The 24,058-nt window shown below is 37.1% G+C and overlaps 1 protein-coding gene across 4 annotated transcripts in view; it reads right to left on the minus strand.

Moving 5' to 3' along the window:
* Window positions 1-24,058, minus strand: part of ehbp1 (EH domain binding protein 1) — a 233,566-nt gene that overhangs the window by 187,125 nt on the left and 22,383 nt on the right. For all 4 annotated transcript variants that reach the window (XM_074675143.1, XM_074675141.1, XM_074675142.1 and 1 more), the window contains exons 3-4: window positions 21,226-21,283; window positions 21,028-21,123 (exon numbers count right to left, since the gene is read on the minus strand). In XM_074675143.1, coding sequence (XP_074531244.1) covers window positions 21,028-21,123; window positions 21,226-21,283 — 154 coding nt within the window. The remainder of the gene's footprint in view (window positions 1-21,027; window positions 21,124-21,225; window positions 21,284-24,058) is intronic.

Here is a 24,058-nt window from a genome sequence, read left to right on the forward strand (position 1 = left end):
TTGTCATAACTTCCAAAATCTTCACAGCAGATAAATAAAAACTACATTTTGAAGTTCCCTGACATCTCCTACTTCTTACAAAGGGAGTATTTTACCCCAAAAATGTACTGTTTTGCCAAAAAACGCCTCAGTGTGAGTGAAACCGTCACATCCCTGTAATCTGAAGTAATGTTAAAATCTGACCTGTATTTCTCATCAACTTCATTCCTAACTACATTTGCAAATCGCCCTCGTGCGGTCTATTTTAATCCTACAATCGTGGGACGCACATCATCTTGTTCATCAGAGTCTCCAGATTCTCACAATGTTTTTGTTTTTCTTCTAGCCCTTAGGGTTTCAGCATAAATGCAGTTTGTTCGGACCTATGTCTAGCCAAAAACTCCAGCTTAGATCAGTGGATACAAAGGAGTTCCAAAGTGTAACTGACAGATCACACTCACTGTGACATCATCATAATGATCACCATGGTAACCACACAGCTGTGTCTACTGACTGCTGAGGTCATTGAGGGACAGAGAAACACAGGTTTTTGTTTACTATGCCTAAACAGCCAACCCAAACTCTATTATACACACACATACACACATACAGCCTACCCATACACACACGCGTGCACATGCGCATGCGCACACACACACACACACACACACATACAGCCAACCCATACATACCCACGTGCACACACACACACACACACACACACACACACACACACAGCCAACCCATACATACCGCTGGCACACACACACACACACACACACACACACACACACACACACACACACACACACACACACACATAAACCCCCATCTCTTCTCTCTCAATTTTCTCTGTCTCTTTCTCTCTTACTGTCTCCCTCCCTCTCCCTCCCTCTCCCTCACGCACACACAGGTGCATGATTTTGAACATATCATTTGGCTGCCTTGTATTCAAGTCTTTTTTTTTCTCCTGAACAGTTACATTTCCATTAGTTATGAGAGGTTAAAAACAAGGTACTATGTCACATCTAATGATAATTGACGGCTGCCGTTCTTGTGTATTTTTTTTCTGGGATTGTAAAATATGTCAGGACGTAGAGTCAAGAAGTGATTAGACTCGCAAAAGAAAAATAAAATTATTAGTTTTGTTGCCAAGCCCCACTCAGATTCTCCCAGAATCCCTCACAGTCTGTACTGCGCAGACTCTGGCTGCACAACTGCTTCCAATGGCTGCGCCTTTGATGGAGGTGTTTTGGCTTGCAGTCTATGTTTGTAACGTATTGCTTTGGAACTGGAATAGTAAAGATATGAAAGTGTGTACACACACACACACACACACTAACATGAACCCATTTTCCTCTCAATACTCCCTCTCTCCCTCACCCTCTCTTTCTCTCCCTATTTCTCCCTCTCTCTCTCTTATCTCTTTACAGTTCTCCCTCTCTCCCTCACACACACACACACACACACACACACAGACATGAACCCCAATTCCTTTCAATACTCCCTCTCTCCCTCACCCTCTCTTTCTCACCCTCTTTCTGTCCCTCTCTCTCTCTTTTCTCTTTACAGTTCTCCCTCTCTCCCTCACACACACACACACACACACACAGACATGAACCCCAATTCCTTTCAATACTCCCTCTCTCCCTCACCCTCTCTTTCTCTCCCTCTTTCTGTCCCTCTCTCTCTCTTTTCTCTTTACAGTTCTCCCTCTCTCCCTCACACACACACACACACACACACATACTCACACACACACACACACACACACACACACACACACACACACACACACACACACACACACACAAGTAATTTAACAAGTTCTCAAGAGCTTCTCTGTGGTTAAGGCTTTGCAACCAGCCACTCTCACATGTCTTGTGATATGCAGGTGTATATTTGTGACATAATGTTTTGGGGCTAGAACAGTAAAGATATGAAAGTGTGCGCGCGAAGCGCGCTTCACTGTGCATGAGGTAATTTTTTTTTTTTTTTAACAATATTTTTATTAAAGTTTTAGATACATATCAAACATTGTATCAAATGTACAAACATTTTCATTTTCATTTATGTCCCCTCAAACAAGTGCTCATTCACACACACACACACACACACACACACACACACACACACACGCACACACACAAACAAAATAATGATAATACTAATAATAATAATAATAACAATAATAAGAATGATAAAAATAATAATGATAATAATAATAATAAATAAATAAATAATGAAAATACACACAAAAATAAATAATAATAATAAAAATAATACTGTTAAAAAATAATTATAATAATAGAATTAATAATAATATAAAAATGATAATAAAGAGAAAAGCTAAAAAAAAAAAAAAAAAAAAGAAGGCAGGATCATTACAGTGTTTTTCAGTTAGTGTTATCATTTTCATTAGTCAAGAATGACATGAATGAGTCCCAAACAAAGGCAAACTCCTCTTTTTTTCCTTTTACAATATATGTCAATCTTTCAAGGCCAAGACAAGTTATCAACTCCTTCTTCCATATTGCCAGTGAAGGTGGTTCGACATTTTTCCAGTATAGTGCAATCACTCTTTTTGCGTGGAGAAGACCAAAGTCAACAATTTCAGATTGCTTCTTTGTTCTGATGAGGTTTTTGGGATATAATCCAAGTATGCAAATTGTTGAGGTCAAGGGAATGTTAAACCCGACCATCTGTGATAAACTTTTGACTACATTTCTCCAAAAAAACAAAATCTTAGAGCATTCCCATAGGCAGTGGATCAGAGTTCCCTTTTCAGTCAGACATTTGACACAAACATCAGGGATGTTAGGAGAGATATGATGGAGTTTAGCAGGGGTCATATAAACTCTCATTAACCACTTATACTGAATCAGTTTTAATCTTGTGTTAATTGAATTATTTTGCGCTTTTAAACATGCTCTTCCCCAGTGCATGAGGTAATTTAATACCTGTTAAATCAGAAATAAGAAATGTTAAGGATTGTCGTTATGTCAGTCCGAAACAAGATCTGGTGACATCTGTGTTTCTGAACATTTTCAAGATATGAAAGTGTGCGCGCGAAGCGCGCTTCATTGTTCATGGGATAATTTGACACCTGTTCAATCAGAAGTCAGTACAAAACAAGGTCTGGTCACATCGGTGTTTCTGATGTTTGATGACTGCAAAAAGCCCGGCCGCCGCCCGAGCCCCTCTCACGATTTCCGTGGAAATTGTCTAGTTATGTTGAAATGCTGATTCAGCATTTCAACATATTGTTATCCGGTGACTTTATTATGTTGAAATGCTGACTCAGCATTTCAACATATTGTTATCCTGTGACTTTATTCCACTTCTTCTTATTCTTCCGTACGTTTTTTGGCTCTTTTCACAGCCTTCAAATTTTGTCCGATTTTCACCGTTCAACTTTTAAACTATTCAGCTTGTTTAGGAATAGTGTGCTATATCTTTTCACTTTTCTAACTATTAAACTTTTTGATTTATTCAGCTTTTTCCAAAAAAATTTCTCTATGTTAAACAGATGGGAAATATCAGCTCCTCTGACTGAAATCTGCTTCAACTTCAACAAGCTCTAACTTCAGCTTACTCCCACTTACAGACTTCATTTTTGCTTTAAAATGTTCACTGATCTTTCCACTACTGATATCTGTAATAACTTTTTTAATATCTTCAACTGTTTTTGAGATTTCACTGTATAAGCGACACAAACTTTTCACTCTTTTCACCTCTCGTCCTGCTCTCAGAGGGCGGAATGTTTTCAATTTGACTGAGAGAAGCAGCTGCTGCTACTGAAAAAAACTGCCGATTAACCTACCATAAAATTCTCAAACTTGACTCAAATCAAACAAAAAAGGCTGCTACTCCTTCAACTTCAACTGCTTCTACCTTTTGCAGACTTTGACTCGAGACTCTGTTCACACATTAAACTGGTCCTATTCTCCTCATCTCATTTACACATTAATCATAGATTTCTGCTTTCTTCTACATTTTTGAGATTTCACTGTTTGGTTTCTCTCTCTTTTTATTTAATTATTTTAACTTTTGTAGGCTGATTTACATTTCCACTGTATCCACTTTCTTTATCCACTCATTGTCTTTTCCTCATTTCTCTTAACATTTTTTTTTTCCTTTATTTTACATTTTCAGTTTTTTCCACTTTTATTCAAACTTTTCCAGCTTCAGCATTTCAACGCATTTGCTGCAAGGAAATGCAACTTCTCTAGTTATGTTGAAATGCTGACTCAGCATTTCAACATATTGTTATCCTGTGACTTTATTCCACTTCTTCTTATTCTTCCGTACGTTTTTTGGCTCTTTTCACAGCCTTCAAATTTTGTCCGATTTTCACCGTTCAACTTTTAAACTATTCAGCTTGTTTAGGAATAGTGTGCTATATCTTTTCACTTTTCTAACTATTAAACTTTTTGATTTATTCAGCTTTTTCCAAAAAAATTTCTCTATGTTAAACAGATGGGAAATATCAGCTCCTCTGACTGAAATCTGCTTCAACTTCAACAAGCTCTAACTTCAGCTTACTCCCACTTACAGACTTCATTTTCGCTTTAAAATGTTCACTGATCTTTCCACTACTGATATCTGTAATAACTTTTTTAATATCTTCAACTGTTTTTGAGATTTCACTGTATAAGCGACACAAACTTTTCACTCTTTTCACCTCTCCTCCTGCTCTCAGAGGGCGGAATGTTTTCAATTTGACTGAGAGAAGCAGCTGCTGCTACTGAAAAAAACTGCCGATTAACCTGCCATAAAATTCTCAAACTTGACTCAAATCAAACAAAAAAGGCTGCTACTCCTTCAACTTCAACTGCTTCTACCTTTTGCAGACTTTGACTCGAGACTCTGTTCACACATTAAACTGGTCCTATTCTACTCATCTCATTTACACATTAATCATAGATTTCTGCTTTCTTCTACATTTTTGAGATTTCACTGTTTGGTTTCTCTCTCTTTTTATTTAATTATTTTAACTTTTGTAGGCTGATTTACATTTCCACTGTATCCACTTTCTTTATCCACTCATTGTCTTTTCCTCATTTCTCTTAACATTTTTTTTTTCCTTTATTTTACATTTTCAGTTTTTTCCACTTTTATTCAAACTTTTCCAGCTTCAGCATTTCAACGCATTTGCTGCAAGGAAATGCAACTTCTCTAGTTATGTTGAAATGCTGACTCAGCATTTCAACATATTGTTATCCTGTGACTTTATTAAACTTCTTATTCTTCCGTACGTTTTTTGGCTCTTTTCACAGCCTTCAAATTTTGTCCGATTTTCACCGTTCAACTTTTAAACTATTCAGCTTGTTTAGGAATAGTGTGCTATATCTTTTCACTTTTCTAACTATTAAACTTTTTGATTTATTCAGCTTTTTCCAAAAAAATTTCTCTATGTTAAACAGATGGGAAATTTCAGCTCCTCTGACTAAAATCTGCTTCAACTTCAACAAGCTCTAACTTCAGCTTACTTCCACTTACAGACTTCATTTTTGCTTTTAAATGTTCACTGATCTTTCCACTACTGATATCTGTAATAACTTTTTTAATATCTTCAACTGTTTTTGAGATTTCACTGTATAAGCGACACAAACTTTTCACTCTTTTCACCTCTCCTCCTGCTCTCAGAGGGCGGAATGTTTTCAATTTGACTGAGAGAAGCAGCTGCTGCTACTGAAAAAAACTGCCGATTAACCTGCCATAAAATTCTCAAACTTGACTCAAATCAAACAAAAAAGGCTGCTACTCCTTCAACTTCAACTGCTTCTACCTTTTGCAGACTTTGACTCGAGACTCTGTTCACACATTAAACTGGTCCTATTCTCCTCATCTCATTTACACATTAATCATAGATTTCTGCTTTCTTCTACATTTTTGAGATTTCACTGTTTGGTTTCTCTCTCTTTTTATTTAATTATTTTAACTTTTGTAGGCTGATTTACATTTCCACTGTATCCACTTTCTTTATCCACTCATTGTCTTTTCCTCATTTCTCTTAACATTTTTTTTTTCCTTTATTTTACATTTTCAGTTTTTTCCACTTTTATTCAAACTTTTCCAGCTTCAGCATTTCAACGCATTTGCTGCAAGGAAATGCAACTTCTCTAGTTATTCCAGGTTCTTCTTCTTCTTCTTATTCTTCCGTACGTTTTTTGGCTCTTTTCACAGCCTTCAAATTTTGTCCGATTTTCACCGTTCAACTTTTAAACTATTCAGCTTGTTTAGGAATAGTGTGCTATATCTTTTCACTTTTCTAACTATTAAACTTTTTGATTTATTCAGCTTTTTCCAAAAAAATTTCTCTATGTTAAACAGATGGGAAATTTCAGCTCCTCTGACTAAAATCTCCTTCAACTTCAACAAGCTCTAACTTCAGCTTACTCCCACTTACAGACTTCATTTTTGCTTTAAAATGTTCACTGATCTTTCCACTACTGATATCTGTAATAACTTTTTTAATATCTTCAACTGTTTTTGAGATTTCACTGTCTAAGCGACACAAACTTTTCACTCTTTTCACCTCTCCTCCTGCTCTCAGAGGGCGGAATGTTTTCAATTTGAGTGGGAGAAGCAGCTGCTGCTACTGAAAAAAACTGCCGATTAACCTGCCATAAAATTCTCAAACTTGACTCAAATCAAACAAAAAAGGCATCAGCCTGTTCCCTGAGTCCTCCTGCTTCTAACAAAGGTGATATTTAAGCAAAAGATTGTACCATTTGGACAGTATGCAGCCAACTGTCGACCTAACTTGGCTTTTGCTCCTATGTAATACTATGGGACTTTGATCGAACATTTCTGGTCAGAACCATTTCGAGGCCCTTTTTGAAATTGCCACTGTCCTCTCTCTTTTACGTCTATCTGTACAAAAATTGTACTGACATGTTCCCCAAAGCTTTGGCTTTCATAGGATGTGCTCGCTTTTTACCAATCTCACTCTGTTACTAAATTGTGACAGAAGATTCAGAGGGTGTCCCAGCAGAAATCCCAGAGCTTTCTGTTGAAGGAGTAGGGTTCCTAACATCTGTTACTCGTTATGATTTAAGTAGTGATCACCATGGCAACAGCTGATCTCTGCTGGGTGTCACAGGACATGCAGATACAGTCTACCACACACACACAGGACACACAAGTTTGCACTGTTTGGGCATTTTAAAGACTTTGGCACCATTTCTAAAGTCCTCCATCAATCTTCTCACCCCTGTATGGATCCACAGCTCCTTTTTACTGCATCTTCTTCTACTTATATCACAAAATGCTGTAGGCTTCACATCTCTACCCTCTTTACTTTTGAATGATTAACTCACACACACACACACACAAATATTTTACCATCAAAAACAGAGACAAGGCGACAGAGGATTCAAACATGACATCCTTTCATCACACACAGCTGTTTATACTAAGTAATCAAAACATCCAGGAACAAAGACACACATGTACTTCAGTTACTTATAATACCATACCTCCCCCTTTGTCTTAATCTACATGCTCCACTATTCATACAGCTTTTTCCCACACCTTATAATTCTCAAACTGCTGGTTTTTCTTCTATTACTAGTGCTGCATTAATCTCTGTACTGTTTTTTCCCCTATTTCTTCTACTTCTTCTCTCCATTCCACATTTTCAGCTCTACTTCACATCATAACCCCCTTTTTTTAACTTTTAAATGATTAAACTTTATTTAAAACATTTCACCATCAAAAACAGAGACTGAAGTAATCTTCTGATCCCCTGCAACTCCTTCAACTTCAACTGCTTCTACCTTTTGCAGACTTTGACTAGAGACTCTGTTCACACATTAAACTGGTCCTATTCTCTTCATCCCATTTACACATTAGTCATAGATTTCTGCTTTCTTCTACATTTTTAAGATTTCACTGTTTGGTTTCTCTCTCTTTATCTTTTTATTTTAACTTTTATAGGCTGATTAACATTTCCACTGTATCCACTTTCTTTATCCACTCATTGTCTGTGCCTCATTTCTCTTACCATTTTTTCTTTCCTTTATTTTACATTTTCAGCTTTTTCCACTTTTATTCAAACTTTTCCAGCTTCAGCATTTCAACGCATTTGCTGCAAGGAAATGCAACTTCTCTAGTTAAACTTCTTATTCTTCCGTACGTTTTTTGGACCTTTTCACAGCCTTCAAATTTTGTCCGATTTTCACCGTTCAACTTTTAAACTATTCAGCTTGTTTAGGACATGTGTGCTATATCTTTTCACTTTTCTAACTATTAAACTTTTTTATTTATTCAGCTTTTTCCAAAAAAATTTCTCTATGTTAAACAGATGGGAAATGTCAGCTCCTTCCTTTAAATCTCCTTCAACTTTAACAAGCTCTAACTTCAGCTTACTTCCACTTACAGACTTCAATTAAACTTTAAAATGTTCAGCTATCTTTCCTCTCTTCAGGTTTTTATCTGCTCTTAAACAGCTTTTACTGTTTTTGAGATTTCACTCTTCAAGCAACATAAACTTTTCCCACTTTGCCCTAAAATCGAGGCTGCTAGACTGCGGAATGTTTTCAAATAGAGTGAAAGAGGCTGCTGCAGTAAGGTTGTGCGAATCTCGATCGAATTGTCATAACTTCCAAAATCTTCACAGCAGAAAAATAAAAAGTACATTAAATGGTTCACTGAAGGCTCCTGCTTCTTACAAAGGGAGTATTTTAGCAAAAAAATGTACAGTTTTGCCAAAAAACGCCTCAGTGTGAGAGAAACCGTCACATCCCTGTAATCTGAAGTAATGTTAAAATCTGACCAATATTTCTCATCAACTTGATTCCTAACAACTTTTAAACATCACCCTCCTGCGGTCAGTTTTAATCCTATCATCTTGTAAAGCACATCATCTTGTTCATCAGAGTCTCCAGATTCTCACAATGTTTTTGTTTTTCTTCTAGCCCTTAGGGTTTCAGCATAAATGCAGTTTGTTCGGACCTATGTCTAGCCCAAAAATCCAGCTTAAGATCAGTGGATACAAAGGAGTTCCAAAGTTCAACTGCCACTTGACACTCATTATGACATCATGATGATCACCATGGTAACCACACAGCTGTGGATAATCACTGATTAGTCTTTGAAGGACAGAGAAACACATATATTTCTTTATAATGCCTAAACAGCCAACCCAAACTGTCTTACACGAACACATACAGCCAACCCAAACACACACAGACCAACACACACACACACACACACACACACACACACACACACACACACACACACACACACACACACACACACACACACACACACACAAACATTTTACCATCCAAAACCGTCAAAAGGCAGCAGAAGATTCAAACATGACAACCTTTCATCACACACAGCTGTTTATACTGAGTAATCAAAACATCCAGGAACAAAGACACACATGTACTTCAGTTACTTATAATACCATACCTTTCCCTTTGACTTAATCTACATGCTCCACTATTTATACAGCTTTGTCCCACAACTTATAATTGACAAACTGCTGGTTTTTCTTCTTCTTCCTTCCTTTCTTCTTACTAGTGCTGCATTAATCTCTGTACTGTTTTTCCCCTATTTCTTCTACTTCTTCTCTCCATTCCACATTTTCAGCTCTGGTTCACATCATAACCCCTTTTTTTAACTTTTAAATGATTAAACTTTATTTAAAACATTTTACCATCAAAAACAGAGACTGAAATAATCTTCTGATCCCCTGCAACTCCTTCAACTTCAACTGCTTCTACCTTTTGCAGACTTTGACTTGAAACTCTGTTCACACATTAAACTGCTCCTATTCTCTTCGTCCCATTAACACATTAGTCATAGATTTCTGCTGTCTTCTACATTTTTGAGATTTCACTGTTTGGTTTCTCTCTCTTTGTATTTATTTATTTTAACTTTTAAAGGCTGATTTACATTTCCACTGTATCCACGTTCTTAATCCACTCCTTTATTTTACATTTTCAGCTTTTTCCACTTTTATGCAAACTTTTCCAGCTTCAGCATTTCAACGCATTTGCTGCAAGGAAATGCAACTTCTCTAGTTATGTTGAAATGCTGACTCAGCATTTCAACATATTGTTATCCGGTGACTTTATTAAACTTCTTATTCTTCCGTACGTTTTTTGGACCTTTTCACAGCCTTCAAATTTTGTCCGATTTTCACCGTTCAACTTTTAAACTATTCAGCTTGTTTAGGAATAGTGTGCTATATCTTTTCACTTTTCTAACTATTAAACTTTTTGATTTATTCAGCTTTTTCCAAAAAAATTTCTCTATGTTAAACAGATGGGAAATTTCAGCTCCTCTGACTAAAATCTGCTTCAACTTCAACAAGCTCTAACTTCAGCTTACTCCCACTTACAGACTTCATTTTTGCTTTAAAATGTTCACTGATCTTTCCACTACTGATATCTGTAATAACTTTTTTAATATCTTCAACTGTTTTTGAGATTTCACTGTATAAGCGACACAAACTTTTCACTCTTTTCACCTCTCCTCCTGCTCTCAGAGGGCGGAATGTTTTCAATTTGACTGAGAGAAGCAGCTGCTGCTACTGAAAAAAACTGCCGATTAACCTGCCATAAAATTCTCAAACTTGACTCAAATCAAACAAAAAAGGCTGCTACTCCTTCAACTTCAACTGCTTCTACCTTTTGCAGACTTTGACTCGAGACTCTGTTCACACATTAAACTGGTCCTATTCTCCTCATCTCATTTACACATTAATCATAGATTTCTGCTTTCTTCTACATTTTTGAGATTTCACTGTTTGGTTTCTCTCTCTTTTTATTTAATTATTTTAACTTTTGTAGGCTGATTTACATTTCCACTGTATCCACTTTCTTTATCCACTCATTGTCTTTTCCTCATTTCTCTTAACATTTTTTTTTTCCTTTATTTTACATTTTCAGTTTTTTCCACTTTTATTCAAACTTTTCCAGCTTCAGCATTTCAACGCATTTGCTGCAAGGAAATGCAACTTCTCTAGTTATGTTGAAATGCTGACTCAGCATTTCAACATATTGTTATCCGGTGACTTTATTATGTTGAAATGCTGATTCAGCATTTCAACATATTGTTATCCTACTTTATTATTCCAGGTTCTTCTTCTTCTTCTTATTCTTCCGTACGTTTTTTGGCTCTTTTCACAGCCTTCAAATTTTGTCCAATTTTCACCGTTCAACTTTTAAACTATTCAGCTTGTTTAGGACATGTGTGCTATATCTTTTCACTTTTCTAACTATTAAACTTTTTGATTTATTCAGCTTTTTCCCCAAAAATTTCTCTATTTTAAACAGATGGGAAATGTCAGCTCCTTCCTTTAAATCTCCTTCAACTTCAACAAGCTCTAACTTCAGCTTACTTCCACTTACAGACTTCAATTAAACTTTAAAATGTTCACTGATCTTTCCTCTCTTTAGGTTTTTATCTGCTCTTAAACAGCTTTTACTGTTTTTGAGATTTCACTCTTCAAGCAACATAAACTTTTCCCACTTTGCCCTAAAATCGAGGCTGCTAGACTGCGGAATGTTTTCAAATAGAGTGAAAGAGGCTGCTGCAGTAAGGTTGTGCGAATCTCGATCGAATTGTCATAACTTCCAAAATCTTCACAGCAGAAAAATAAAAGTACATTAAATGGTTCACTGAAGGCTCCTACTTCTTACAAAGGGAGTATTTTAGCAAAAAGATGTACAGTTTTGCCAAGAAACGCCTCAGTGTGAGAGAAACCGTCACATCCCTGTAATCTGAAGTAATGTTAAAATCTGACCAATATTTCTCATCAACTTGATTCCTAACTACTTTTATACATCACCCTCCTGCGGTCAGTTTTAATCCTATCATCTTGTAAAGCATATCATCTTGTTCATCAGAGTCTCCAGATTCTCACAATGTTTTTGTTTTTCTTCTAGCCCTTAGGGTTTCAGCATAAATGCAGTTTGTTCGGACCTATGTCTAGCCCAAAAATCCAGCTTAAGATCAGTGGATACAAAGGAGTTCCAAAGTTCAACTGCCATTTCACACTCATTATGACATCAGCAAGATCACCATGGTAACCACACAGCTGTGGGTAATCACTGATTAGTCTTTGAAGGACAGAGAAACACATATATTTCTTTATAATGCCTAAACAGCCAACCCAAACTGTCTTACACGAACACATACAGCCAACCCAAACACACACAGACCAACACACACACACATACACACACACACACACACACACACACACACACACACACACACACACACACACACACACACACAAACATTTTACCATCCAAAACCGTCAAAAGGCAGCAGAAGATTCAAACATGACAACCTTTCAGCTCACACAGCTGTTTATACTGAGTAATCAAAACATCCAGGAACAAAGACACACATGTACTTCAGTTACTTATAATACCATACCTCCCCCTTTGACTTAATCTACATGCTCCACTATTTATACAGCTTTGTCCCACAACTTATAATTGACAAACTGCTGGTTTTTCTTCTTCTTCCTTCCTTTCTTCTTACTAGTGCTGCATTAATCTCTGTACTGTTTTTCCCCTATTTCTTCTACTTCTTCTCTCCATTCCACATTTTCAGCTCTGGTTCACATCATAACCCCTTTTTTTAACTTTTAAATGATTAAACTTTATTTAAAACATTTTACCATCAAAAACAGAGACTGAAATAATCTTCTGATCCCCTGCAACTCCTTCAACTTCAACTGCTTCTACCTTTTGCAGACTTTGACTTGAGACTCTGTTCACACATTAAACTGCTCCTATTCTCTTCATCCCATTAACACATTAGTCATAGATTTCTGCTGTCTTCTACATTTTTGAGATTTCACTGTTTGGTTTCTCTCTCTTTGTATTTATTTATTTTAACTTTTAAAGGCTGATTTACATTTCCACTGTATCCACGTTCTAAATCCACTCCTTTATTTTACATTTTCAGCTTTTTCCACTTTTATGCAAACTTTTCCAGCTTCAGCATTTCAACGCATTTGCTGCAAGGAAATGCAACTTCTCTAGTTATGTTGAAATGCTGACTCAGCATTTCAACATATTGTTATCCTGTGACTTTATTCCACTTCTTCTTCTTCTTCTTATTCTTCCGTACGTTTTTTGGCTCTTTTCACAGCCTTCAAATTTTGTCCGATTTTCACCGTTCAACTTTTAAACTATTCAGCTTGTTTAGGAATAGTGTGCTATATCTTTTCACTTTTCTAACTATTAAACTTTTTGATTTATTCAGCTTTTTCCAAAAAAATTTCTCTATGTTAAACAGATGGGAAATTTCAGCTCCTCTGACTAAAATCTGCTTCAACTTCAACAAGCTCTAACTTCAGCTTACTCCCACTTACAGACTTCATTTTTGCTTTAAAATGTTCACTGATCTTTCCACTACTGATATCTGTAATAACTTTTTTAATATCTTCAACTGTTTTTGAGATTTCACTGTATAAGCGACACAAACTTTTCACTCTTTTCACCTCTCCTCCTGCTCTCAGAGGGCGGAATGTTTTCAATTTGACTGAGAGAAGCAGCTGCTGCTACTGAAAAAAACTGCCGATTAACCTGCCATAAAATTCTCAAACTTGACTCAAATCAAACAAAAAAGGCTGCTACTCCTTCAACTTCAACTGCTTCTACCTTTTGCAGACTTTGACTCGAGACTCTGTTCACACATTAAACTGGTCCTAATTCTCCTCATCTCATTTACACATTAATCATAGATTTCTGCTGTCTTCTACATTTTTAAGATTTCACTGTTTGGTTTCTCTCTCTTTTTATTTAATTATTTTAACTTTTGTAGGCTGATTTACATTTCCACTGTATCCACTTTCTTTATCCACTCATTGTCTTTTCCTCATTTCTCTTAACATTTTTTTTTTCCTTTATTTTACATTTTCAGTTTTTTCCACTTTTATTCAAACTTTTCCAGCTTCAGCATTTCAACGCATTTGCTGCAAGGAAATGCAACTTCTCTAGTTAAACTTCTTATTCTTCCGTACGTTTTTTGGACCTTTTCACAGCCTTCAAATTTCGTCCGATTTTCACCGTTCAACTTTTAAACTATTCAGCTTGTTTAGGACATGTGTGCTATATCTTTTCACTTTTCTAACTATTAAACTTTTTGATTTATTCAGCTTTTTCCAAAAAAATTTCTCTTTGTTAAACAGATGGGAAATGTCAGCTCCTTCCTTTAAATCTCCTTCAACTTTAACAAGCTCTAACTTCAGCTTACTTCCACTTACAGACTTCAATTAAACTTTAAAATGTTCAGCTATCTTTCCTCTCTTCAGGTTTTTATCTGCTCTTAAACAGCTTTTACTGTTTTTGAGATTTCACTCTTCAAGCAACATAAACTTTTCCCACTTTGCCCTAAAATCGAGGCTGCTAGACTGCGGAATGTTTTCAAATAGAGTGAAAGAGGCTGCTGCAGTAAGGTTGTGCGAATCTCGATCGAATTGTCATAACTTCCAAAATCTTCACAGCAGAAAAATAAAAAGTACATTAAATGGTTCACTGAAGGCTCCTGCTTCTTACAAAGGGAGTATTTTAGCAAAAAAATGTACAGTTTTGCCAAAAAACGCCTCAGTGTGAGAGAAACCGTCACATCCCTGTAATCTGAAGTAATGTTAAAATCTGACCAATATTTCTCATCAACTTGATTCCTAACAACTTTTAAACATCACCCTCCTGCGGTCAGTTTTAATCCTATCATCTTGTAAAGCACATCATCTTGTTCATCAGAGTCTCCAGATTCTCACAATGTTTTTGTTTTTCTTCTAGCCCTTAGGGTTTCAGCATAAATGCAGTTTGTTCGGACCTATGTCTAGCCCAAAAATCCAGCTTAAGATCAGTGGATACAAAGGAGTTCCAAAGTTCAACTGCCACTTGACACTCATTATGACATCATGATGATCACCATGGTAACCACACAGCTGTGGATAATCACTGATTAGTCTTTGAAGGACAGAGAAACACATATATTTCTTTATAATGCCTAAACAGCCAACCCAAACTGTCTTACACGAACACATACAGCCAACCCAAACACACACAGACCAACACACACACACATACACACACACACACACACACACACACACACACACACACACACACACACACACACACACACACACACACACACACACACACAAACATTTTACCATCCAAAACCGTCAAAAGGCAGCAGAAGATTCAAACATGACAACCTTTCATCACACACAGCTGTTTATACTGAGTAATCAAAACATCCAGGAACAAAGACACACATGTACTTCAGTTACTTATAATACCATACCTCCCCCTTTGACTTAATCTACATGCTCCACTATTTATACAGCTTTTTCCCACAACTTATAATTGACAAACTGCTGGTTTTTCTTCTTCTTCCTTCCTTTCTTCTTACTAGTGCTGCATTAATCTCTGTACTGTTTTTCCCCTATTTCTTCTACTTCTTCTCTCCATTCCACATTTTCAGCTCTGGTTCACATCATAACCCCTTTTTTTAACTTTTAAATGATTAAACTTTATTTAAAACATTTTACCATCAAAAACAGAGACTGAAATAATCTTCTGATCCCCTGCAAGTCCTTCAACTTCAACTGCTTCTACCTTTTGCAGACTTTGACTTGAAACTCTGTTCACACATTAAACTGCTCCTATTCTCTTCGTCCCATTAACACATTAGTCATAGATTTCTGCTGTCTTCTACATTTTTGAGATTTCACTGTTTGGTTTCTCTCTCTTTGTATTTATTTATTTTAACTTTTAAAGGCTGATTTACATTTCCACTGTATCCACGTTCTTAATCCACTCCTTTATTTTACATTTTCAGCTTTTTCCACTTTTATGCAAACTTTTCCAGCTTCAGCATTTCAACGCATTTGCTGCAAGGAAATGCAACTTCTCTAGTTAAACTTCTTATTCTTCCGTACGTTTTTTGGACCTTTTCACAGCCTTCAAATTTCGTCCGATTTTCACCGTTCAACTTTTAAACTATTCAGCTTGTTTAGGACATGTGTGCTATATCTTTTCACTTTTCTAACTATTAAACTTTTTGATTTATTCAGCTTTTTCCAAAAAAATTTCTCTATTTTAAACAGATGGGAAATGTCAGCTCCTTCCTTTAAATCTCCTTCAACTTCAACAAGCTCTAACTTCAGCTTACTTCCACTTACAGACTTCAATTAAACTTTAAAATGTTCAGCTATCTTTCCTCTCTTCAGGTTTTTATCTGCTCTTAAACAGCTTTTACTGTTTTTCAGATTTCACTCTTCAAGCAACATAAACTTTTCCCACTTTGCCCTAAAATCGAGGCTGCTAGACTGCGGAATGTTTTCAAATAGAGTGAGAGAGGCTGCTGCAGTAAGGTTGTGCGAATCTCGATCGAATTGTCATAACTTCCAAAATCTTCACAGCAGAAAAATAAAAAGTACATTAAATGGTTCACTGAAGGCTCCTGCTTCTTACAAAGGGAGTATTTTAGCAAAAAAATGTACAGTTTTGCCAAAAAACGCCTCAGTGTGAGAGAAACCGTCACATCCCTGTAATCTGAAGTAATGTTAAAATCTGACCAATATTTCTCATCAACTTGATTCCTAACAACTTTTATACATCACCCTCCTGCGGTCAGTTTTAATCCTATCATCTTGTAAAGCATATCATCTTGTTCATCAGAGTCTCCAGATTCTCACAATGTTTTTGTTTTTCTTCTAGCCCTTAGGGTTTCAGCATAAATGCAGTTTGTTCGGACCTATGTCTAGCCCAAAAATCCAGCTTAAGATCAGTGGATACAAAGGAGTTCCAAAGTTCAACTGCCATTTCACACTCATTATGACATCAGCAAGATTACCATGGTAACCACACAGCTGTGGATAATCACTGATTAGTCTTTGAAGGACAGAGAAACACATATATTTCTTTATAATGCCTAAACAGCCAACCCAAACTGTCTTACACGAACACATACAGCCAACCCAAACACACACAGACCAACACACACACACATACACACACACACACACACATACACACACACACACACACACACACACACACACACACACAAACATTTTACCATCCAAAACCGTCAAAAGGCAGCAGAAGATTCAAACATGACAACCTTTCATCACACACAGCTGTTTATACTGAGTAATCAAAACATCCAGGAACAAAGACACACATGTACTTCAGTTACTTATAATACCATACCTCCCCCTTTGACTTAATCTACATGCTCCACTATTTATACAGCTTTGTCCCACAACTTATAATTGACAAACTGCTGGTTTTTCTTCTTCTTCCTTCCTTTCTTCTTACTAGTGCTGCATTAATCTCTGTACTGTTTTTCCCCTATTTCTTCTACTTCTTCTCTCCATTCCACATTTTCAGCTCTGGTTCACATCATAACCCCTTTTTTTAACTTTTAAATGATTAAACTTTATTTAAAACATTTTACCATCAAAAACAGAGACTGAAATAATCTTCTGATCCCCTGCAACTCCTTCAACTTCAACTGCTTCTACCTTTTGCAGACTTTGACTTGAAACTCTGTTCACACATTAAACTGCTCCTATTCTCTTCGTCCCATTAACACATTAGTCATAGATTTCTGCTGTCTTCTACATTTTTGAGATTTCACTGTTTGGTTTCTCTCTCTTTGTATTTATTTATTTTAACTTTTAAAGGCTGATTTACATTTCCACTGTATCCACGTTCTTAATCCACTCCTTTATTTTACATTTTCAGCTTTTTCCACTTTTATGCAAACTTTTCCAGCTTCAGCATTTCAACGCATTTGCTGCAAGGAAATGCAACTTCTCTAGTTTCAGATTCATCTTGCCTTTAACTTAGTTTAGCTGAGGCTTTCTGCTGAAGAACGTGTCCCTGAGGTACAGGCTTCAAAACTGCTGAGCTAAGCTGTTTGATTTCAGACCTTCAGGCCAGACAGAGTATGTGATATTCCTTTTATTTTATCTCTAATAAACAAAATGATAATGTGTTTGTGATTTATCACAGGATAAGATTTTATGGTTTACATAGACATTAAGCTGCCAAGTCTCTTATAAAAAGAAATATGACATCAATTAACATTTCCATATCCTTTTAGATGGGGTCCTGAGAGACAGTTAGTCAAATCTTGCGTACCAGAAGTTGTGCGGTGAAACTCAAGATACAAGATCCTGAGTGAACACTCGGTATGATCCTGCACTTAAGGTTTTTTCTATAAAATACTTGATAATAAAAAACTCAACAATCATCTTTGTTTTGTTCTTTGTGATCCAACTGCTACACACAAAAAATAAAATAAATAAATGAAAAAATAAATAATTAAATTCATAAAACTGTGTATGATCCATGGTATTTTGTTTTGTGATTGATGCTAGTATGGATAATATGAGACTAAGCTGAGCCTGATTCTATAATGTACCAATGATTCTCCGATAGATTAAGACTAAACTAACACCAGACCAATGAAGTGCCATAGTTGATGACAGTCCTACAATGAAATGTGAAATATGTGAACCACAGACACTCCTCATTAATCTGACAATCAAATGAAACACCCTAGAACTGACAATCCTCTACCCTCACCTCTTTCGTTCAAAAAGTTAACAGTGGAATTTACAGGACATTCAATTGAATGAAAAGCACTGTGAACAGCTCCTCCAGCTTTAGATAAACAGTGTCCTGTCAAATTTTACCATTAAATCAGAACAGGTACTTTTCCTAAAACCACTGTAACTGTGATCGATCCGCCTCGTAGATTGGTGAAAGACTTTCCTTTGAGTATCTAGCACCCGATGTGGTGTGTGAATTTGTGGGCCACAGAGCTCAACGCATTTTAAACACACAACACCAAGGTTTGACTTGCTAGGAAGATTTATGTTTGATCAGCAGCTGTGCATTTAAAATTCAGAGATAGCCTATTTACAGCGATGAGTCTGTGCTTAAGGCAAGGCACAGCAGCCAATTCATTATGTGCATTTTTCACTGAGGCTGAGGAGCATTACTCACAGTACTCAGTGCTGCCATGTCCCTCGCTCTCCCACCAAGCCAGCAAACTATAGCATGGCTCGGAGCTTTTACATCGTTTCTACGAGCAAATCATACGTAATGTAACCATGGACATAACAGTGGTTCTTGAGAATTTGGATAAAATGACCTCCTGATTCCGTAATTTTATCACTAAATGTTTTTTTTAACTGTTATTTCTTAGTTTTTGACAACACTGTCAGATACAATAAAAAGCTGATTATTTCTGTTTATTTATTCTTTTTGAGGATGTCCCAATCCGATACACTGATGGTTATCTGCGCCTGATGCGGTTATTTTTGGAGGATCAGATAGCATCGGATTTCATTATGTGATTGGGACAGATCTAGTTTTCATGTGTTTTCAGCACAGTCGCGCTTTACAAATGCTGTAAATCAATCTTTTCTCAGTAGGACGTGTTTTTGCAAAAGTCTCAAGAATCAGTGATAAGCAACATAGCTCTATGTGACCTGCTTCGTCATTGTTGCCCACGCAGAGCAATTTATGGTCCACAAGTCCTTGTAAACCTGCTACAGGTGAACACTGAAAAGTAACCTTGCAAAATGAACACTCAGATATCACTGTCCAGCATTAGCTGTGACAAAATCAGACCTGAAAGGCAGTTGGTAAGAGTCTTACAGGAGTGAAATGGTCCAGTTTATACAGTTTCTAGTAGGTTTTTGCTCTGTTTCAGTTTACCAGTGCCAAAACTACTGCTGTGTAGCTTCAATGTAAATAGAGAAAGAGGTAGCTGGATGGATGTACTTAATTGATCCCAAACTAAGAAAAATTGGAGACAGCTATTCCACACAAAAAAATGTACTGCAAAAACTGAAATCTTATCAAGTGTTTTTTTCTTATTTTCAGTGGAAAATTCCTTTTTAGACTCAATATGAGCCAAATTCACATGGCCAATCCAGAAAAATGTCTTGTTTAAAGTTATTTAAGGACAAAAATGAGGTCTGAATTGCTCGTAACCAGTAAAAAAAATCTGCCAATGGAACAAGAGAAAAGTAACTTGTATTAAGACATTGTTCTAGTCTCAAGGAAATTTTCAAGCAATTTTTTCTTGTTCCATTGGCAGATTTTTTTACTGGTTTCAAGCAATTCAAACCTCATTTTTGTACTCTGATAACTTGAAACAAGACATTTTTCTGGATTGAAAAGTTGAAAGTGGCTCATATAAAGTATAGTAAGACAATTTTTACATAAAAAAAGACAAAAAACTCTTGATAAGATTTCAGTTTTTTGCAGTGTGTTGATTGATTTTCAACTCAAGGTGTTGTCTAATTCGTGGTTTTATCCAGGGCATAAACAGCTTTATTATTTCTGTCCTCTGGGACAGGAAGTCGACATGGGCCCAGAATTGAGAGAAAAGGAGATAGCAGGGGTTAACAAGTACAGACCTAGGAACTGTGCTTGTGGTCTGCCATGTGTATCTAATTCTTTTCCGTTTCACCAAGAACTTTACTTCTATAGAAATTTGAATTTCTGCTGCCATGCTAGTAACACAACAACAACAACAACAAAGGTCTCTACAGAGCAAAGGCAGGCGGATGTCCAGGACGATAAAGAAGGTAACAAGACACTGAGCTCTGTCCTGGTCTGTCAGCACAGAGGCACAGAATGTTTAAGTAAGCCAGTCACAGTGACAGATACTGTCTGTACCTTTGAGTCATTTACAGGCAAACCTGTACGACAACACATGCATGTAAAGTTTTCAGGTAGAACTTATCAAAACTTTGCATTGGTTCAATTCGAGGCTGTGTTTGATGAAACACTGTTATACCTTTTCTGCACGTCACAACGACAACAGTAAGACTAGAATTACACATAATTCTCTCCTTGATTCTAAATGAACCGACTCAATCTCTATTTTTTGAGGTAATCCACTTATTTTAATACATCACTCCTACTGCTCATCACTGTCCCTCTTCGAAAGCCAACTCAGTCATACAACACTTGTCTTGTTTTTGTCAGTGCAAATAAAATAGAGATAGCACACCTTAAAGAGAGTGACAGTGATCTCGATGTTCTCTGGCACAGGCCACACCACCACACCTCTGTAGGGATTCTTGATGCCAGGCTGCCAGCTGTGGGACTGTAAGACATTGGAGAGAGAGTTAAGAAGAGGAGTTTATATTTAGAAGTGTTTTTTTGCTTTATTTATACTTTATCAGAATGTCTTTCATAAAATACAAACCTTGGAGGATTTCCGCCGACTCCTGCGTGTCCAAACCACCACCAGTTTGTCAGGTTGCCTAAGAGGACAGACACAACAGTCAGATGAGTGAAAGCCACTGGTGTTTATTTTATTATACATCCAATATTTTATCATCTTAGTGCATTAACACTGAATTGAACTGACATTAACATGTCAAGATCTCTGTGCCGATTAATAACTTACGTCTTAAACCCCAAGTTTCTAAAATCCTAATAGGCCTGCTGGACACACAACACCAACAACACACACACATACACCTGAACAGTCACTCATGGCATGAATAAATCATGAGACACAGAAAAAACCCAGGCTTTGTCTCTGTGGACCGCAGAGTACCTGACAGGACACACAAACACAAACACGAGAGGTTAGTGTGACAGGAAAATAAAACTGAAGGAAGCAGATGGATAAAGCAACCTAACCCAATCCAGGTCACAGTCACTCTGACAACTTGACCCGACAGTAAAAAACGAATCAAATGAAATAAAATATGAGCAGGAAATGAGTGGACAGAGGGGGATTATTCCACCCCACAGGAAATCATATAAGCTAACTTCCGACATATGAAGTCAACTGCAAACGTTAAAAAAACACAGAAAGACACCCCTCTCATGGCATAAAGATCAACAGAACCACACTCTCAGTGTAAAACAAACACACTGACCAGTCAGAAGTATAACACCGTGTTGTTATATGAATTACAGATAACCTGATTCCCTTCTTTAAAGTGAAAAAAAGCATCAGAACAAATTCAGGAGTCAGTAGCTGTCTCTCACTTCTAATCTGCCTGAGATTCAAAACACAGCCAAGGCAGTTAGCTCGCCTGCAGGTTGGCAAGTCAAGACCTGCTGCCTGTCACTCCTGCTGCATATGTTCCTCGTCAGTGTGTACGTAGTGGAGGGCCACGGAGCCATTTGTGTGCTGGATGATATCTAAATGCATATGTTTAAAGTGGAGTGTGGCTGCCCATCCAATCCACATTGACAGCTTTCCACCAACCATGCAATGTACGTTTCTTAATTTAAATCAAACAGGTCAGTTAGAGTCACAGCAGTCTCTGAGCTCTCCTATCTTATAGATTCATTTATCTCTACTCTGAGAAGAAAACAAATTGTTTGCATTGGATCAGTTCTTGGCAAAAGAAAACAGAAAGAAACAGTAGATGGTTTTAAAGCCAAATATCGCCATCTCAGGCGCAGCCATTGGCAGCAATTGCAGCCAGAGTCTGCGCAGTAAAGACGATAATCTGAGTGACAAATTTTTTTTTTTTTTTCTTTCGAGAGTCTAATCAGTTCTTGTCTCTACCTCCCGACATGTTTTACAATCCCCAGAAAAAATACATGAGAACAGCAGCTGTCAATCATCGTTAAACCTTAAGTAAAGCCTCATTTTTAACCTTGTATAACTAATGAAAACAAAACTTTTCAGAAATAAGAGGACTTGAATACAAGACAGCCAAATGATATCTTCAAATCACCACAACAATCGAACGTGAGAAACATTTCTACGAGGAGTATTAATTTTTTAAAGTTTGACCACAGCCCATCTGGAATGACTGGAAAGCTGGATTTTCTAGCTTATACTGCAGCCAGCCACCAGGGGGAGCAGTTTTGTGGAGACCTCACTTTGAGCTGAGCAAGCGGACATCCTTTTTTTTTTACAGTCTATGGTCCACACATGGCAGGTTATTTTCAAACCTCCCTCATTCATTTAAAAAAATACTTTCTAATGTACGCAGTGGGCAAATCTGCTGATAAGTACGGCTTGCCAAACCCATATTTGGCAGTGTTTTCCAGACATAAAAACTGTGTCAGCCAATCAGAATGAGCCCCCGCCGTTCAGCTGTGACATGTGAGAACCGAAAACTCTGCTCTGCAGCATCCACATGAAACCATGAAACCAGTTTTCCAAAATCTTCTCTTTGGCCGGAATTTTTGGAAAACATTGTTTTTTAGTGACATAGAGCTGCGGTTTTGTGTGGATGACAGGCGTAAACGTATAGAAATATGCAGTACCTGGCTACGTGTGGACATGGCCTAAAGCATCAGAAGGAGATGCTTATCAATATTGTGTGTCGGTAGGGGAGCTTACTGAAGTCAGAGCCAGAATCTGACCTTTGACCTGACCAATTAAAACAATTTGATCTTGCTCTGTGGGGCTCTGTTTCGGCTCAACCTAGATTCTATCCAGCAATTTTTGAACTTAAAGATATATGAGGGTCAAAAATTGACTAGAAAACAGAAAATAAAAAAACAAAACAACATTTTATGGGGGGTTACCCTGTCAAAAAGTTGACTGCTGTCAAAAAGTGTGTTAAATACATAAAAATAAATCATCTTAATACTACTTCTGACAAATCAAGATGTGTCACAGGTTGATGAGTGGTTTCATTTGTTGCAATACTCCAGTAACAGCGTGTTTGTGGTCTGGATGATTGTGTTGTGTGTACCTCAGATAGCTCAGTTTATGTGTACATGTACACTCGTGTCAAAGATTCTTGAAGAACAACAGCAAAGCAGCCATTCAAGCAGAAGAATGACTGACTGTGTGACAGAGAGGCAGAAGAAAAACAGAGGAAAGGAAAGAGGAGAGAGAAGAGAGAGAGAGGGAGAATGACGGCAACATTTTCAGCCTTGAGGAGAGCCTGAACATAGAGACGCTATTGTCCAACAACACAGACCATATCAGAGAGCAAGCAGACGCTCACAAACACCCAGCCCTTATTTTTTTCACTCTTCAGAACTTTCTGTGCTATGAGAAAAATTTAAACCATTCGCCCGCAGGCTGACTGACTTCCTCACACTTTTTGGAG

Source organism: Halichoeres trimaculatus, unplaced genomic scaffold, assembly GCF_033239565.1.
Source record: "Halichoeres trimaculatus isolate MK-OKI-2021-1 unplaced genomic scaffold, fHalTri1.1 fHalTri1_scaffold_8, whole genome shotgun sequence".
NCBI classification, from domain to species: Eukaryota; Metazoa; Chordata; class Actinopteri; order Labriformes; family Labridae; genus Halichoeres; species Halichoeres trimaculatus.